The sequence below is a fragment of the Macaca nemestrina genome, chromosome 4 (genome assembly GCF_043159975.1).
Source record: "Macaca nemestrina isolate mMacNem1 chromosome 4, mMacNem.hap1, whole genome shotgun sequence".
Lineage (NCBI taxonomy): Eukaryota > Metazoa > Chordata > Mammalia > Primates > Cercopithecidae > Macaca > Macaca nemestrina.
The window spans coordinates 27,720,515-27,739,547 of record NC_092128.1 but is presented as its reverse complement, the minus strand read 5'-3'; the positions used below and the strand labels follow the sequence as shown (position 1 = coordinate 27,739,547).

At 34.4% G+C, this 19,033-nt stretch overlaps 1 protein-coding gene across 5 annotated transcripts in view; it reads left to right on the top strand.

Annotated features, from left to right (window-relative positions):
- Positions 1 to 19,033, top strand: part of LOC105471375 (muskelin 1) — a 380,915-nt gene that overhangs the window by 279,912 nt on the left and 81,970 nt on the right. For 4 of the 5 annotated variants that reach the window (XR_981107.3, XM_011723823.2, XM_071093953.1 and 1 more), the window contains 3 exons: positions 3,723 to 3,832; positions 5,714 to 5,906; positions 17,595 to 17,672. Coding sequence is in view for 4 of the 5 variants with exons in the window: in XM_011723823.2 (XP_011722125.1) it covers positions 3,723 to 3,832; positions 5,714 to 5,906; positions 17,595 to 17,672 (381 nt within the window). In the remaining variant the exon portion in view is untranslated. Of the gene's footprint in view, positions 1 to 3,722; positions 3,833 to 5,710; positions 5,907 to 17,594; positions 17,673 to 19,033 lie in introns of those variants that run through there. The other variant, XM_024789599.2, reaches the window with a different exon arrangement.

The window sequence follows — 19,033 nt, the reverse complement described above, 5'->3', positions numbered from 1 at the left end:
CTAGAAATATTTCTGTTGAACCATTGGGTAACAGAATAAATTTCACTGCAAATGTTTTAAAAGGTTTTTGTTTTGTTTTGCTTTTTAAGAGACAGTGTCTTTCTCTGTTACCCAGGCTAGAATTTAGTAGTGTGGTCATAGCTCACTGTAACACTGAACTCCTGGGCTCAAGTGATCCTTCCATCTGGCCTCCCGAGTAGCCAGGACTACAGGCACATACTATCATGCCCAGCTGATTTTTAATTTTTTTTGTAGAGATAGGGTCTCAGTATGTTTCCAGGATGGTCTTGAACTCCTGGGCTCAAGTGATCCTCTTGCTTCCGCCTCCCAAAGTGTTGGGATTACAGACGCGAGCCACTGCACCAGGACCAATAAATGAATTCTTAATGAGACTTGGACCTGGAAATCTCTAATATTTTATGTCTGGTGACATATATAGACTATATTCTTGGTGCTTTTTGAGTTTAGAATCATATTTTATTCTGACTCTTATACTACTTGATGGTTATTGCTATGTGATTTACTAGATAAACTTTTAAATGACACTGCTGCATAAAGAAATAAACACTAAAACAATAATGATAATATTTGTTGTTAAAACTTTTTGAAATGTGTGTGGTTTACATACATAAACAAAGGCATATTAAATATCCCAGCAGTACTTCATACATTCTCATGACTGGTTGCTACTGCCTGTGTTCTTATTCACACAGCTTCCTTTATATCAGCGGTCCCCAACCTTTTTGACACCAGCAACCAGTTTTGTGGAAGACAATTTTTTTATGGATCCAGAAGTAGGGGCAGGGTGTGGCAGAGAGATGGTTTTGGGATGAAACTTTTCCACCTCAGATCATCAAGCATTCGATTCTCATAAGGAGTGTGCAACCTAGATCCCTTGCATGTGCAGTTCACAGTAGAGTTTGCACTCCTTTGAGAATCTAATGCCAGTGTTGATCTGACAGGAGGCAGAGCCCAGGCGGTAATGCTCCCTCATCCGCTGCTCACCTCCTGCTGTGTGGCCGGGTTCCTAACAGGCCATGGACCTGTACAGGTTTGGGCCTGGGCGTTTGGGACCCCTGTTTTAGATGACAAAAATACATAAAAGTATCGTACCCCATATGTCTTCCTTATTCAGTCGGATATTGGAAATCATTAAGCCTGGTATCAGCTATTCTGGATATTCTATTTTGATGCTTCATCAAAACTCTACAAGTGTTAGTTTCTTAAAGATAGTTGCATTATTGATTCTGAAACTGCATCAGTGAATCTATTGCTACATTAAAATTCACTGGTCTATCTTGGACTTTTTAGCCAGGTGTGATTTTGTAACATTCATTGGTTATTTAGAAAATAACCTGAATGATACAGATCTCCCAAATGTTGAAACACTTCATTATATAATATTTTAAAAATCACGTTTATTAATATCACAAGTAATCTTATTTTAAAAAATCTAAGCGTTGGGAATCAGTTAAGTTCACAGTGGTGGATACTTATCTTCCAAAATTCTAATTTTTCTCTTGAAAGTTTGGTTTTTATCCTTGACAGCAAATATCATTAATTATTTTCCTTGAAATGACATGTAAATGTTTGGCAAATACCCAAATCTAAACAATCATAGGTTGTCTGTTTTTCTTTCAAGAATAAAATGGCAACCCATGAAAAATAAATTGGTTTTTAAACTAACAACTTGAATAATTGTACAGGTCCTTTCCTTGAGATAACCATTGTGCTTTGGTATACAACAAAAATGCTTTATATGCAATTCTCATTTTGTCACACAGGATATTAAAAAGATGTGTACTTAATGATGGGAGTTTAATAAAATTTTCCATGCCATCGGTAAAATTTTTTTTTATTTTATATTTATTTATTTATTTTTATTGCCAGTGTATGGTGGTGAGGAGTACAGTGCAATTTGTACTTACTGAGCACTACTAGTACTGTTTGGTGCCATTAGTTTGGTACCCAGGTGCCAGAAATTTTATACACCATTGCTTTTGTGCCATTAGTGCAATGGTGCTATTATTAAAAGGCTAGAAAACTGTTTATTATGTTATTTTGAAAAATAGTTATTTTGAAAAATAACTAGTGTTGTTACTAAAAAAAAAAAATAGTTTTGACTACATGGGACCTCCGGAAAGACCATTGGGATTTTGATTGACATGATGTTAAATTTATAATTAATTGGAGAAAACTACACATTTACAACGTTGAGTTTTCCTATATAGGAACATAGTATGTTCTTTCATGTATTCAATTATTCACTACAATTTTATATTTTCTTATAAATATTGTGTATTTTAAGTTTATTCTGAGATATTTTCAGCTTTTTGCCATTATAAATAGGACTTAATTTTGAGTTATATTTTCTAATTGGTTATTGTAGGTATAGGAAAAGTTTATTTTTGTGTGTTTACCTTGTTTACAAATAAAAAGTTTTTCAATTGAAAATATATATATATATAAAACATATATATATAAACATATATATATATATATGTTTTTTTTTTTTTTTTTTTTGTTTTTTTTACATTGAGACAGTCTTACTCTGTTGCCCAGGCTGGAGTGCAGTGGTGCAATGGCAGCTCACTGCACCCTCTGCCTCCTGGGTTCAAGCGATTCTCTTTCCACAGCCTCCCGAGTAGCTGGGATTATAGGCGCATGCCACCATGCCTGGCTAATTTTTTCTATTTTTAGTAGAGACGGAGTTTCACTGTGTTGGCCAGGCTGGTTTTGAATTCCTGGCCTCAAGTGATCTCCTGCCTCAGCCTCCCAAAGTGCTGGGATTACAGGTGTGAGCTACTGCTCCTGGCTCTCTTGAATTTTTTTAGGTAGACAGGTCATCTTTAAATTACAATTCGTTTTTCTTAATTTGTTTGTTTGTTTGTTTCCTTATTGCGCTGGCTGAGACCTCTGATTAGTGTCGAATAGTAGAGATATTGGACTTGTTTGTCTTGTTCTGACTTGAATACTTAGTATTTTCCCATTAGGTTTAATTTTTAAGGTTTTTGATGCTTTTTAAAAAAATGTAGGTAAGGAAATTTTTTATTGCCTTATATTGCTTATACATTGAGGGTTTAAAAATAATAATGTATTAAAGTTATCAAATGTGTTTTTTCTTTTATTTTGTTAACGTGGTACATTATGTTAATACAGCTCCTATTATTTATTGAACTATCATCTTTCCATTCCTGGAGTGAGATCTATCTGGTTACAATGAAAATCTAATTGAATTTTTTTTGCAACTTTTCTCCTTTTAATTTGTATTTAAATATATATTCATAGCTGCAATTGGCCTTAAGTCTTTTTTCTTCTGATTTGGATTTCAGGGTTATGCCACTGATAAATAATTGAACTTTCAGTCTCTTTCAGTGTTCTGATGTAGGTTAAATTCTGAAGTAATTTTTTGCTGATTGTACATTTGGTAAAATTTACCTGTTAAATCATCTAATTCTGGTGGCATTTATTTGGGGGTAGACATATGAACATTTTTAAATTTATCTTACAGTGTTTTTATTAACTAAGGAAATCTTATGTTGGCATGGGTCATCTGTTTCGTTTTACTGTTGTAGCCTTAGCACCATGCTAGTCATATAAAAGATGCCCAGAAAATTTGTTCAATGAATCCTTATAAGGTTGAATAGTGCTTTTACTTTGCTAAAGTTTTATTTGAACTGTGTTAATATTTTTCTTCTTCTTTTTGTTTCTTCTTCTTAAAGTTCCACTCTTGTCCTGGGGACCCAGCTTTAACTTTAGCATCTGGTATGTTGAACTTAGTGGCATTGATGATCCTGATGTAGTACAACCTTGTCTCAACTGGTATAGCAAGGTAGGACTGTATTTTAAATCCTGACTTTAATGGCTATAAAAGGAGAAATATGTCAATCTCTTATTCATTGAGAATAATTTAAAATATTCAAAATAATAATAACAGTTAGCTAACGTTTTATTAGGCACTTCCAGTCTGCCAGCTTTTAAGCGATCCTAATAACTCACTTTGTCATTATCACTCTATGAGACAGGTGCACTTACTATCCCCATTAGTTTATAGATGAAGAAATGAAGCACAGAGAGATTAAATAGTTTGCCTAGGATCACACAACTGTAAAGTGCTTGAGCCAGTGTATGAACTCAGGCAGTTTGGCTCCACAGTCTGCTTTTATATTATACCCATTTGACTCTGAATTTTGTTTTTTTTACTTGTATTCATATAAATACTTAAAACATAGTTTTTAGTGGGATAGTTTTGCAGTCTGATGGAAAATTTAAGATGTCGATGTGATTTAGACTCCTAAAGTAGTCAACAGGGTTAAAAAATATTGCTGTTTAATATAACTGTAATATATATTGTTACATGGTAGTTACGATAAATCTTTTTTAGAGGCCAAGAGTAAGTTATAGTTAATTAATTATAATTAAGTTATTAATTAATAGTTAATTATAATGTGTAAGGATTAGATGTTTAATGACCTTTTATTAGTTAAGAAGTCAGCTATCAACTGATTTGTGTTTCAGATCTTATACATCTTCCTAAATACATTTTATTTTCTTGCCTCATTAAAGGGTAATGCCTATAAGTAAATCATTGTTGTTTGATTATCATGCAACATTGTTGTTTGATTATCATGTTGTTTGATTAGCATGTCATCTGTTTGTTTGAATAGTGGTATAGTTAGGAAATTTGACGTAGTCCCAGAACATACTCCTGAAGTTGAGATTTTTTTTAAAAAATCCTTTTTATAAGATTGTATTTTTGGCATCTGTCCTATTAGGGGAAATTTTTAATAAATTAAGTGCCTGCTTTTTGGATTCCAGTTAATTGAGATGTCTACTTTATAGCTGCTTAATAGATGAGGTAGTGCAGGCTTAGAAAACAATTAAATTGGGCCGGGCACAGTGGTTCTCACCTGTAATCCCAGCACTTTGGGAGACCGAGGTAGTGGATTGCCTGAGGTCAGGAGTTCGAGACCATCCTGACCAACATGGTGAAACCCCGTCTCTACTAAAAATACAAAAATTAGCTGGGCATGGTGGCATGTGCCTGTAAGCTCAGCTGCTTAGGAGGCTGAGGCAGGAGAATTGCTTGAACCCAGGAGGCAGAGGTTGCAGTGAGCTGAGATTACGCCACTGCACTCCAGCCTGGGAGAGAGAGCAATACCCTGTCTCAAAAAAAAAAAAAAAAAAATTAAATTTAGTCTGTTTTTGATGATTTTTGAGTCATAACACATGTTTGTAAATTTGAAGTATCTGTATACTTGATACTTGTCATTCAAGTAATAGCTTAAAAACCAAAAATAGAAAGCATAATATAATTGTCTGTGAATTATTTCATGTTTTTTGTGCTCTCAGTACCTGCATTGTAATGGGATTAATAGACACTATGGAGTTATAATTTTTACAATATTAAGTGGAGTTTAAGAAATAGGTGTTCTCCCTTTCTTCAAAGTTGAGACTCTGGAATTAGGTTTGGTTTAATAACTTTTGGCTACATACTTTGTAACCTTGGACAAGTTTGGAACAGGCCAAGTTTTAGTTTTGCTAGTTAAAAGAGCCAAATAATGATACCTAATGAATCAGGTTAGTACACTGCTTGGGACATAGTGTTAATAAATGCTCAGTGTAGATTAGTTATTTTTACTGTTGTTAACTGTTTCCTACAGTATCATCTAACCAAATCTCTTCTTTCCATACTTACTCTGTGTTCTAGTAGTACCGTGAACAGGAAGCTATTCGCCTTTGCCTAAAACACTTCAGACAACACAACTATACAGAAGCTTTTGAGTCACTGCAAAAGAAAACCAAGATTGCACTGGAACATCCCATGTTAACAGATATTCATGACAAGCTGGTGTTGAAGGGTGATTTTGATGCTTGTGAAGAGTTGATTGAAAAAGCTGTAAATGGTATGAAACGTTGATTGGTTATTAGGGTAAATTCAAGTACATACGGGAAACTTTCACGAAAAGAATATAGGCTTATGCCAGTTATTACTCTAATTTTTTTTCTTGTTTTTTTTTTACTCAGTTAAAGATTGTTAGCTCTTTGGATTAGGGACTTCTTTCATGTAAAATAGATCCATGATGTAATGAGACTTTAAAAAATGAAATGTACTTGAACTCACATATAAATTTAAGTTGGCATCTTGGGAAACCGTGCACTTACAAATGATAGCATTAACTAGCATTAAACTGTATCAGAAATATTTTGATATTGATAGCCAATATTTATTAACAGTGTATTTTGAGGAGAAGAGGGGGCTAGATAATAAAAAGTGTTATTAATAAGCAATTATATATAAGGAACAAGGAGATTTGTATTGAAAATAACTTCCTTATGGTGTAAATACTATATAATTGCCGATTTTCTTGTGTGACCTGTAATCTGGCTTTGAAAGAAATGTGAATAGTTGAACATCTATATTATCTCCCAGGGTATTGACTTTGGAGGGTAACGCTCATTTGGATATTTAAGGTCTGATGCGTTTTGTTATTTAAACTAAAAAGGGACTCTGTTGCTTATAGTATGACATTTTTAAAAAATCTTCCACAGTAACTTTCATAGTGACAAAGAACAGAATAGTTGTACAATACAAAACTTGTGGAATTGAATTTGGTGCATCTTTTATAGGAAGAAATAAGAAATAATACATTTTTCAGTGATTTGCTCTCATTTTCATTTTATCACAGTTATCATCTTTTACTAGGTATTCATATTTATTAGATATTGGGTAGCTAAAAAAAAACCAGACCTGCACTGCCTTCTTTGAGTTTGTAAATGTAAAGTTAACTTAAAATGAATTGCTTTGAGCTCCACTTTTTAAAATATGACAAATCTGCTTCTAAGCCTTGTACATTGTTATTGCTTACTTGATTGATGATGATACTTGCAAATAAATGATTGGTATGTTTGAAATTGAATATATTTTGGAGTATAAACAAAACACGTAACTAATCTCTTACCAGACTTTGAAAAGCTACCAATAAAAGTATATGTGTGTGTGTATATATATGTATGTATGTGTATATATATGTATGTATGTGTGCCATTTCTAGGAGTGAATTCTGTATTTTAACCTCAAGGATGAGGGAGGCATAGGTAATTTTAGAACTTTTTTGTTTGTTTCAGATATTTATCATAAGGCGTTTATTATTTTGTGAAGGGAAAGCAAAACAACAGGCACAGGCAACTCTATACAATTAATAAGCTAAAAACAGTTATATATTTTAAAGCTGTCTTTAGTGACGTACTCAGTTGGTTAAGATTAGCTGATAAAAATCTTGTGCAGTTTTAATATCTACAGAGACTTAACTTATCCTTTGGCTCCAGAAAGGAACCAAGTTTAGAAAAATTAGTAGTTGCTCAATTCTTGAAACAGCCACATCATAGTTTTTGTACTATGAATACTATGGGCTCTCTAAACTGGCCTGGAACACTGTTAGTTAATAAACATTCCTTTCAGGGTTGTTCAGTTTGCTTCTGACCTCATTGATGATGATTTGTTGGACAAATAAGGAAGTAAACAGTGCAGAGTTTTTTGGCTTCTGCTCTATTAAAAACATAGCAGAGAAGGACAAGAAGTTCCTGCCTGCTAAATAGGAAGATCTAGGGAATCAAAAGAATCTCTGTCAAGCTTCTTGTAATGGAGGATACAAAAGCTACTTTTAGTATTTTTAGTATATTACTTAGTATGATCTTTAAGTATTGTCTGTATTTTAAGAAAGCGTAAGGCTGTATTTATTTCTCTAATAGGCTTTTTATTTGTCTAGAAATATCACTGTATTTACATTTCATTTTATTATAGTTGATTTCAGAACCAATAATTGCTACTACCTCTTTGCCAATGCAGGATCCGGTGATGATAGGCAAAAGTAATCACCTAGGGACAGGAATGTTTTACTCAAACATGTAGAGATTGTACTGAAAACCTCCCTTTGCTGAGCTTATCTTTTTTTGCTATAGAAAGAGAATTTTTCTTTTGTGAGATAAGGGAAGGATAAAGTTTAATAAGGTAGTCATAAAGTTTCAGCCTGAAATCTCTACCCTTCTCCCTCTGTCTTTCCCTGCTTCTTTCTTTTTTCTGTTATCCTGCTTTAAAACAAATCTCTCTACTCTTTTCTTTTGGATTGTGCAGTAGTTGTTAATTATAGGCATATCTTGGAGATATTGCAGGTTTGGTTCCAGACCACTGCAATGAAGTGAATGTCACAATAAAGCAAGTCACACAAATTTTATTTCCTTTCCCTATGCATATAAAAGTTATATTTCCACTTTACTGTAGCCTGTTAAGGTACAGTCGCATTATTTCTTTAAAAAAAAATGCACATACCTTAACATAAAAATACTTTATTACTTAAAAAATGCTAATGATCATCTGAGCCTTCAGTGAGTTACAGTCTTTTTGCTGGTAAAGGGTCTTGCCTCAGTATTGATGGCTGCTGGCTGATAAGGATGGTGATTGCTAAAAGTTGGGGTGGCTGTGGCAGTTTCTTAAAATAAGACAAAAATGAAGTTTGCTGCATCAATGAGCTCTTCCTTTCACAAAAGATTTCTCTGTGTCATGCAATGCTGTCTGATTGCATTTGATCCACAGTAGAACTTCTTTCAAAATTAGAGTCAATCCTCTCAAACCCTGCGGCTGCTTTATCAGCTAAGTTTATGTAATATTCTAAATCCCTTGTTGTCATTTCAACAATGTTCACAGCATCTTCATCAGGAGTAGTTTCCTTCTCAAGAAACCACTTTATTTGCTCATTCATAAGAAGCAATTTCTCATCCATTCAGATTTTATCATGAGATTGTAGCAGTTCAGTCACATCTTCAGGTTCTACTTCTAATTCTAGTTCTCTTGGTGTTTCTACCACATCTGCAGTTAACTACTTCTTCTGAAGTCTTTAACCCTCTCCACATCATCCATGAGGTTGGAATCAACTTCTTCCGAACTCTTGTTAATGTTAATATTTTTATCTCTTCCCATGAATCATGAATGTTCTTAATGGCATCTAGAATGGTGAATCCTTTCCAGGTTTTCAATTTACTTTGCCCAGATCCATCAGAGGAATCACTATCTGTGGCAACTATCGCCTTACAAAATGTGTTTCTTAAATAACAAGACTTTCTTGAAAGTCTAAATGACTCCTTGATCCATAGGCAGCAAAATGGATATGTGTTAGCAGGGATAAAAACATTAATCTCCCTGTATTTCTCCATCAGAGCTCTTGGGTGACACATACATTGTTAGTGAGCAGTAATATTTTGAAATACATCTTTTTTTTTTTTTTTTTTTCTGAGCAGTAGGTCTCAACAGTGGGCATAAAATATTCAGTAAACCATTCTGTACACAGATGTACTGTCATCTAGGCTTTGTTATTCCATTTGTAGAGCACAGGCAGAGTAGATTCAGCTTAATTCTTAAGGGTCCTAGGATTTTTCAGAATAGTAAATGAGCATTGACTTCCACTTAAAGTCACTAGCTGCATTAAACCCTTACAAGAGAGTCACACTGTCCTTTGAAGCTTTGAAGCCAGGCATTGACTTCTGTCTAGCTGTGAAAGTCCTAGATGGCACCTTCTTCTAATAGAAGTCTATTGGAATGTTTTGTCTACATTGAAAATCTGTTTAGTATAGTTACCTTCATCAGTGATCTTAGCTGAATCTTCTAGATAGTAATAACTTGCTGCATCTTCTATAATACATCAACACTTGTGGCTTTACTTTGTACTTTTATGTTATAGAGATGGCTTCATTCTTTAAACTTCATGGACCAACCTCTGCTAGCTTCCAACTTTTCTTTTGCAGTTTTCTGACTTCTCTCAGCTTTCATACACTTGAAGAGAGTTAAGGCCATGCTTTAGATTAGGTTTTGGCTTAAGGAAGTGTTATGACTGGTTTAATTTATCCAGACCACTCTAACTTTCTCCATATTAATATGGAGAAATATGGAGTCTGTTTTGCTTTCATATCAGTCGTGGGTTCACTTGTAATTTCCTTCAAGAACTTTTCCTTCTCATTTACAACTTGGTCAACTTTAGTGCCAGAGGTCAACTTTCAGCCTATCTTGGCCTTTGACATGCCTTCCTCCCTAAGTTTAATTATTTCTAGTTTTTTATTTAAAGTGAGAGGTATGTGTTGAACACTTAAAGGCCAGTAAAGATATTAAGTGGCCTAATTTCAGTATTGTTGCATCTCAGGGAATAGGGAGGCTCAAAGAGAGGGAGAGAAATGGGGGAACTGCTGGTTTATGGAGTAGTCAGAATACACACATTTATTAAGTTCCTTGTCTTATAAGGGTGTAGTTCATGGTGCCTCAAAACAATTACATTATTAACATCAAAGATCACTTATCATAGGTGACTGTAACAGATATTACAATAATGAAAAACGTTGAAACGTTGCGAGAATTACTGAAACATGAGAGAGACGCAAAGTGAAGAAATTCTATTGGAAAAACGGCATCCATAGACTTCCTTCAATTTATAAAAAACACAGTACCTGTGAAGCGTGGTAAAGCAAAGCATTATAAAGGCATATGTATATTGAATTATCTTCATTGATTTTCTCTTTTTAATGCAATTTTGTATTCCTGTTACAAACCCTACTTGAAAATGGTGTCTTACTCTTTTCAGGTATTGTATTTGATCTGCCACATTTTTATGAAGTATTTTTGCATATATTTGTGTATGTAAGATATTGGTCTGCAGTTTTCTTATAATGTGCATGTCGTGTTTTGGTATCTTTTGGTGTGTTTGGGTAGTTCTAGCCTTTTAGAATGAGTCAGGAATCTAAAAGTGTTTGTGTAGAATGAGTAGTAGCTTGGTAGGATTTACTAGTGAAGGCAACTGGACCTGAAGTTACCTTTGTGTGGAGGTTTTTGTGTTATTTTGGCAGGGTCTCATTAGTTTTCGGACTTTGAAAATTTCCCATATACATTTAAATATATAAAATTTCCTCGGCCAGGCGCGGTGGCTCAAGCCTGTAATCCCAGCACTTTGGGAGGCCGAGATGGGCGGATCACGAGCTCAGGAGATCGAAACCATCCTGGCTAACACGGTGAAACCCCGTCTCTACTGAAAAATACAAAAAAAAAACTAGACAGGCGTGGTGGTGGGCGCCTGTAGTCCCAGCTACTCGGGAGGCTGAGGCAGGAGAATGGTGTAAACCCAGGAAGCGGAGCTTGCAGTGAGCTGAGATCTGGCCACTGCACTCCAGCCTGGGCGACAGAGTGAGACTCTGTCTCAAATAAATAAATAAATAAATAAATAAATAAATAAATAAATAAATAAATAAAATTTCCTCTTCTTGTTCTTTAGTTGTGCTATGAAGTATTTTTACTTTTGTTCAGTTTAGTATTTTCATTATGAAATGAAATGGCTCTTTGGAAGAACCGTGGTTTTTAATTTACAAATTTGTGGAGGTTTACTAGTTGTTTTCTTTGTTAGTGATTTCTGGCATAATTGCATAGGGGCCAGAGTGCATATCCTGTGTGTTTCCACTCCTTTGAAATTTAATGAGACTTGCTGTGTAGCCCAGCTTATTCAATTTTTATAAACATATCATATATATTTGAACAGAATGTGAATTCTGTAGTTGTTGGAGCAGTGTTGTATATCTGTTCAGTTGGTCAGAGTTGCTAATCATATTGCACAAATCTTTATCAATAAGAATTTTCTGATTCTCATTACTGAGAAAGATTTTAACACTTTCCACTATGATCATGGAATCGTATGTTTCCTATAGTTGGTCTAATTTAACTTTACATTTTGATGCCATGTTTTTAGTTGAAAACAAATTTTAAGTTATTTTGAATTAAATCTTTTATTATGAAGTACCTTTTTATCTCTACAAATATTTTTGCTTTCAGGTGTAAATTGTATTAATATCTGTTTTCATTTCTTATTCGTATGGCATATCTTTTTTTGTTTGTTTTTTGAGACGGAGTCTCTCTCTGTCGCCCAGGCTGGAGTGCAGTGGCCGGATCTCAGCTTACTGCAAGCTCCGTCTCCCGGGTTTACGCCATTCTCCTGCCTCAGCCTCCCGAGTAGCTGGGACTACAGGCGCCCACCACCTCGCCTGGCTAGTTTTTTTTTGTATTTTTTAGTAGAGACGGGGTTTCACCGTGTTAGCCAGGATGGTCTCGATCTGCTGACCTCGTGATCCACCCACCTTGACCTCCCAAAGTGCTGGGATTATAGGCTTGAGCCACTGCGCCCGGCCCGTATGGCATATCTTTTCCATCTTTTATTTTCAACCTTTATCCCTCTGAAGAGAAATATCTCTTATAAGTTTTATTTAAATAAAACAAACCTATTTAAATAAAATTTTATTTTATTAATAAATCATTTGACTTATGATTAGTTTAGAAATTACAACAAGTATGCATGATTGCCTTAACAAAATTGATCAGTGTCTTTTTTTTTTTTGAGACAGAGTCTTGCTCTGTCCCTCAGGCTGGAGTGCAGTGGTGCGATCTTGGCTCACTGCGAGCTCCGCCTCCAGGGTTCACACCATTCTCCTGCCTCAGCCTCCCGAGTAGCTGGGACTACAGGCACCCGCAACCACGCCTGGCTAATTTTTTGTATTTTTAGTAGAGACGGGAGTTCACCATGTTAGTCAGGATGGTCTCGATCTCCTGACCTCGTGATCCGCCCTCCTCGGCCTCCCAAAGTGCTGGGATTACAGGCGTGAGCCACCGCGCCCGGCCGATCAGTGCCTTTTCTCTCTTCCCATGTAGGATTTAGTAGACTTTCAGCTTCATATTCTCACCTTCTAATTCATTATTCTATTGTTGTCGATTGCTCTATTGTTGTCATTTATTTTGATACCATGTTCGAAGACCCTATAAAATATTAGTCTTATATAGCAATTGTTCATTAGTTTTACCCAAATATTTACTGTTTTTTTCTCTTCATTATTGTTTGTGTCTTTAATCTTATATCTAAGATTATGTTTGTTCCCTGTGCCGTAAGCCCATCCTTTAGAATTTCTTCTATAATGCAATTCAACTCTCTCAGAATTGCTGACCTGAAAATTTTGTCTCCTTTCTAGGAGGGTATTTTTGCTAGATGTAGAATTCCAGATTGACACTGATTTTCTTGGAATACATTTTGAATATCATTTGACTGTTATTAATCAGCTTCCATTGTTTCTTTTGAGAGGTGTGCTGTCATTTTCAACTGCCATTTTTTAATGTAATCTTTTTCCCTCTGACTGTTTAAATATTTTATATTTGTTTTAGATTATTTTGTAATTACATTAACAAGGCTGTCCGAAACTCCAGTGTGGCAGCCCTGTTAACTATTGTCTGTTTTGGTTTTCTTTCAATTAAATATATGTTGCCTTAGTCTATCATTTCTTTTATTTTCTCCTTTATCTTTTTTAACTGCATGTTTCTGTTTAATATTTTAAGCTTCTCTAAACCCTTTATCCCATTTCCACTACTATGTTATTTTTAGTGTCTCTTTCTTACACTTTGACCTTCAGTTCTGTGATATTTTCAATTTGTTCATTCCTCTTTTCTCTTGTCTCTGACAATTCAATTTTTGTTTCCTTTTGTTGTCTTACCGTTTCTTTTCCAACTATTTAGATGTCTACTTTCCAACTGCTTATATCTCTAATCTGTACTCATGTTTCATAGAGAGAGTTGCTTTTTTTATTTGTGGAAAGGTATTTGGCTACTTTCATCTATTGCATGGCTATATTTTTCTGTTGAATCAGATTCATTGCTACTTTAAAAAATTCATTTCTTTTCCTTTTTATATTGTATAATTCTTGGGTTGATTCTTGTTTAACACGATTAATCTTTGAATGTGAATTTTTCCTGTTTTTAGAAGCTTCTTTTGAGTTAGGAGGTAGGGTTGTGTTCCAGGATAGCAAGATTTTTCCTTTTTTCTCTTTAAGATTTTGTTTCTTAGTAATGCTCATAATGCAAAATCTCACTCTTTTTTAACCCTTTCCCAACTGCCAGACTCTTTTTCTGAAAATGTTTTTTTTTCATAATTTTTGCTCATTTATGCCTTTGTGCCTTTGTGTATGCTGTATTTTCTTTCCGATTACTTTCCTATTCATATAGTTCAGTTCCAGTGCATTCTTCAAAGCCAACTCTTTCAAGGTATCTTCTTTCGTTATATTATCACTGAATCACTCCTTCCTCCTCTTAACTCGTATTTGTCTTGATGCTGTATTTCTCATTTTGTTCATAAAAGATTGTTAATTTTCTGTCAAGTATATTTCCAAACACTGTATCATTATCATCATCATCGTAAGTAACATATCTGAGAGCTTGATAATGTGCCATCTATCCTCCTAGACCTTTTACATGAATTTATTTTTCATGCTTACCTTCTAGGGTAAATATTGTTGTTATTTCCGTTTAATATATGAGAATGATTAATTTGCTTAAGATGGTATATCTAGTAAGTGACAGAGCTAAGATTTGAATTCAGGTAGTGTGGTGCCAAGATCCATACTCTTTATCTCTAAGCTTTACTATCTTAGTAAATATTTACTGGTTCAATGTCCTAATATTGATTATTATATTATTACTGGTATAATATTGGCCTTTTCTTTAGAATTTGGACAAACTGATGAAATTCGTTTCTTAAAAATTCTTTTTGATCTCATCATTCTTGAATTATCAAAAAAGATTTTATGCTCTATAAGTTATTTACCTATACATGCATTTTAAATTATTTCTTTTGTATATAATCTCTATTTTGGTGAAAAATCAAATTTGATAAAAGTTTGAATTTATCAAATATGAATACATATAACTAGGCAGCAGTACTATAATCTATGTGGATTTTTTGGGTTTTGTTTTCTTTTTAATTCTGGGCAAGAGATTTGAAATTTTTTTCCCTTTTGGTAAAAGCTTCCTAAGTCTCATTTTTAAATCATGTTGTGTGTGTGTAGGCAGGATTTCTGTGTTGCTCAGACTGGTTTTGAACTCCTGGCCTTGAATGATCCTCCTGCCTTAGCCTCCCAAAACACTGGAATTACAGGTCTCAGCCACTAGGCTGGGCCATCATGTGCTTTTTAAAGAGAGTATCCACTATTATTGGAGAAAAGAACTGCTTGTGCTCAATGAGGACTCTATGAAATATATTTAGTATAGTCATAATTATAGGGAAAAAAAAGAAGTGATATTGGACCTGAGACTCTAGTTAAATAGTTTAAAAATTATTAACAACTAATTCTTAGTGTGCTTTCTCCTAGTGATATTTAAATTTCTTTTGTATAGTTTTAATTTTATCTGACTGTTCTGATCTCTTGCTTTAGATTTTTGTCAAAAATAGACTTACAGAAATATTAGCAACTGCCTGACTTCTTCTTTAAACAGAAATAATTTTTTGAATTCACATGGTTCACAGGCATCTGTAAATTTCTTATTTACTAATTTGTTTCTGAGATTATCAAACATTGTAATGGATGTCATATTTTTATAGATGAGAATGTCATTATTGTTTCAATAGAGAGGCTGAGTTTTTTTGCTGAATTATATATCTAAAGCAAGCCTACCAAGGCAAAAGGCCTTATTGGCAAGAGTTTCCAAGAATTAGAAATAATAGGGAGCATGGAGATTATTTGGGATGTAGCAGTGTCAACTTTTTGTTTTTAGATTGTGAAAGTTGTAGGAAGTTCTTTTACATTAAAACAAGATACTAAATGCAATGCATTTTTTTTAACCTTTACCCTGCTTTAGTGTTTACAGTATTTATTGACTTTTTGCAAGAATTTTGAAAAGTCTCAAAGGGAAAGAAGAAAGGAAATTTGTGCCTGTAGGATGGAAGTTTCCAGTTAAAGCCAGCTAAAAAGTCTTGAAAGCTGAAAGGGTTGGTTACAACTGAGCTTCATAATTACCCAGGAAAGAAAGATTAGGGGGAATGCTCTAAATTGCTTAGTCTCTGGTGAATATATAAATCACAGAAAACAGTTTTACTTTTAAATTGAGCCACATGACAGAGTTTATAGTAAAAGTCACTTTATAAATTACGCTATTTGGGCGCATGTAAAAGCTAGGATTTGTAGCCTGAAAACTAAGGAAATGTTATTGTAGCACATAGCAAGAAGTCCAGAGGTAAGGTGGATTTCATGGTTGGTTGACTCAGTGATCATTTCTTTCTTTCACTCTGCTGTGTCATCATTATAGAATTGACTACATTCTTGTACTTCGATAAATTGGCTTTAATATTTGTATACATTACATGCAGATATTCCAGAAGTATAATAGTAGATTTTTCTTTTCTGTATGTCTCTTTAGAAGTAAGGAAAAATTGCCTAGAAGTCTCCCAGAAGATTCCTCATGTTTCATTAGCCAAAATTGGGTTCCATACCATTCTTAAACTAATCTTTGTTGAGGGCCACGGGAATAGGGCTTCATAATTATTTATGTATGTATGTGGGGATGTATGTAGGGAGTTCAGTCTCCATACCATTACAGTAACTAGTGTAACAACTTAATAAGTAGATAATGAGTTTATCGATACAGCAGAATCAGGAGTAAGGAAAGCGTGGTAGAACTTTAGTACCAACTCCACCATTTAAGTAAGAGCTGTGTGGTTTTGGTTAAGTTTCTTACTTTTTTTAAATACACATTTCCGGGTTTATAAAATGGAGATGATAATGGGTATTTCATAGGATTGTTTTTAGAATTAAATGAGATGAGACAGCATAAATTCTAACATTTGGTAAGTGTTCCATAAGTATAGTTTTATTACTGCTGTTAGTACTTTTATCTTTATGTAGTTTTGTACTCAAAACTGTATAATAATGGAATTCACATGTTAAAGTTAGTGTTCCCTTTTCCTGTAAATGTATCAAGGACCTAGACCAAAATTGTTAGAGCTCTATTTTCTTCTCTAGTTCTCTTGGATATGGGTGGCAAAAAGAACTGGCACAAAGCACTGTTGGGGGAAAGAGATTGGGATGCAATGAATCCATGTCATTATAGGATGTAAAGATTAAGAATTTCATGGTTGAAATAAAGACAAGTGGTGGGAGGTCACAAAAAGAAATTAAAATATAATTCTCCTAATCTTAAATTATCCTTTCCTTTTCCCAATTATATTTATAATAATGATATAAATGATTTTTTAAAGATATATAAGAGATTTTTTAAAGATATGTAAGGTATTTTTTCAATGAAGTAGCACATTTATACAGATTATTTATTTTTATTTTCTCTTGCTTCTATTTTGCAGCCTTAAATTGTCTTATGACTTTTTTTCCCCTCCCAGTTGACTCCCTTTTCCTTCTTTCAAGTTCTCTAACCCTTTGGTAATGTCACATACTTGTCCATTGAATGCAGCAATGACTTTGTATCTAATAGGTGCAGTAATGGTGAGAAACATAGTACGTTTAATATGAGCTTCCCCTAAAGCAATTTGTTTGCATGGTTGTGCCAATTAATATTTTACTATTTATAGTTGGGGTAGCATGAAGTGAAATTGAAGTGATGCATATTTTATGAAAATGTGTTTTTTTATTAGTGACATATTAGTAATTTCTCTTAATGTCGTCTTTTAAATTTTAATTTTTTTCTATAATAAATAATGTAAGTAGTTAAGGTATAATTCTTTCTCATTCTTCTATATTTGCAGATGGCTTGTTCAATCAGTATATCAGTCAACAGGAATATAAACCACGATGGAGTCAAATCATTCCCAAAAGTACCAAAGGTAAGCCATACCTTCTAGATTGTAGTTCTGTTTCTTCAATGTCTCAGTCTTCAGTTTTCCCAAGGTAGTTCAAGTGTCATAGTACTATGTTAATAAAAAAGATGTTGGCCAGGTGCAGTGACTCATGTCTGTAATCCCAGTACTTTTGGAGGCCGACGCAGGAGGATTGCTTGAGCTCAGGGGTTCAAGATTGGCCTGGGCAACATGGTGAGACCCTGTCTCTACAAAAAATTAACTATACAGCCGAGTGTGGTGGCTCACACCTATAATCCCAAGACTGTGGGAGGCCAAGGTGGGCAGGTCACCTGAGGTTAGTAGTTCAAGACCAGCCTGCCCAACATGGCAAAACCCTGTCTCCACTAAAAATACAAAAATTAATTAGCTGGGTGTGATGGTGTGCACCTGTAATCCCAGCTACTTGGGAGGCTGAGGTAGGAGAATCACTTGAACCTGTGAGGCAGAGGTTGCAGTGAGCTGAGATTACACTATTGCACTCCAGACTGGGAGACAGATAGAGACTCCATCTTAAAAAAAAAAAAAAAAAAAGCCAGATACGTTGACAGGCACCTGTTGTCCCAGCTGCTTAGGGTACTGAGGTAGAAGGGTGGCTTGAGCCTGGGAGGTCGAGGCTGCAGTCAACCATGTTCATACCACTGCACTTCAACCTGGGCAGCAGAGTGAGACTGTGTCTCAAAAAACAAAACAACAACCATAACAAAATAAATAAAAAGCAGATGTTTAAAACAAGACATAGGTTCCTTAACCAGGTAGTAGAATTCGTTGTTATATTAAAATTTTCTTTTTAAACCTTTTTGTTTTACTGCCATAACAGAAAGTTGGGCAGCTTTTACACAGAATATTATTATAAACTGCTTTGATAGATGCATGGTATAAAATTATAGGCTGTGTTGTATTGCCATACGCATGTTCTTGAAAAGCTTAAGTTCTGCAAAATTGCTTGCTAAACCTAGCAGGGCATATAAGAAAAATAGAAAGGCAGAAGACCATTCCAAATCTGTGGAACTTTATAACCAGCTACTAATAAAAACTAGTGTAATAATTATAATAAAAATTAATATCAGTGCATTTAAATCTTCAAAGGTACTTATATTGAACATCATAGTGTGTTTAGACTTAAGCCCTGGGCTCATGCCTTCATCTTTGAAATGTGGATCCTGGAGGGCATTTGCTTCTAATAAAGACTGTTTTCATCAAAACTTGAAATCAGATCCAGAGTATAGTCTTCTTCATGAATCCCTTATTTTCATATAAGGGGGAAGTTTTTGTCACTTCTTAATCTGTACTCACTGCTTTGCCAGATAGTTAACATAGTGGAAAGTGTAGCAATTTCTTAATGCAAC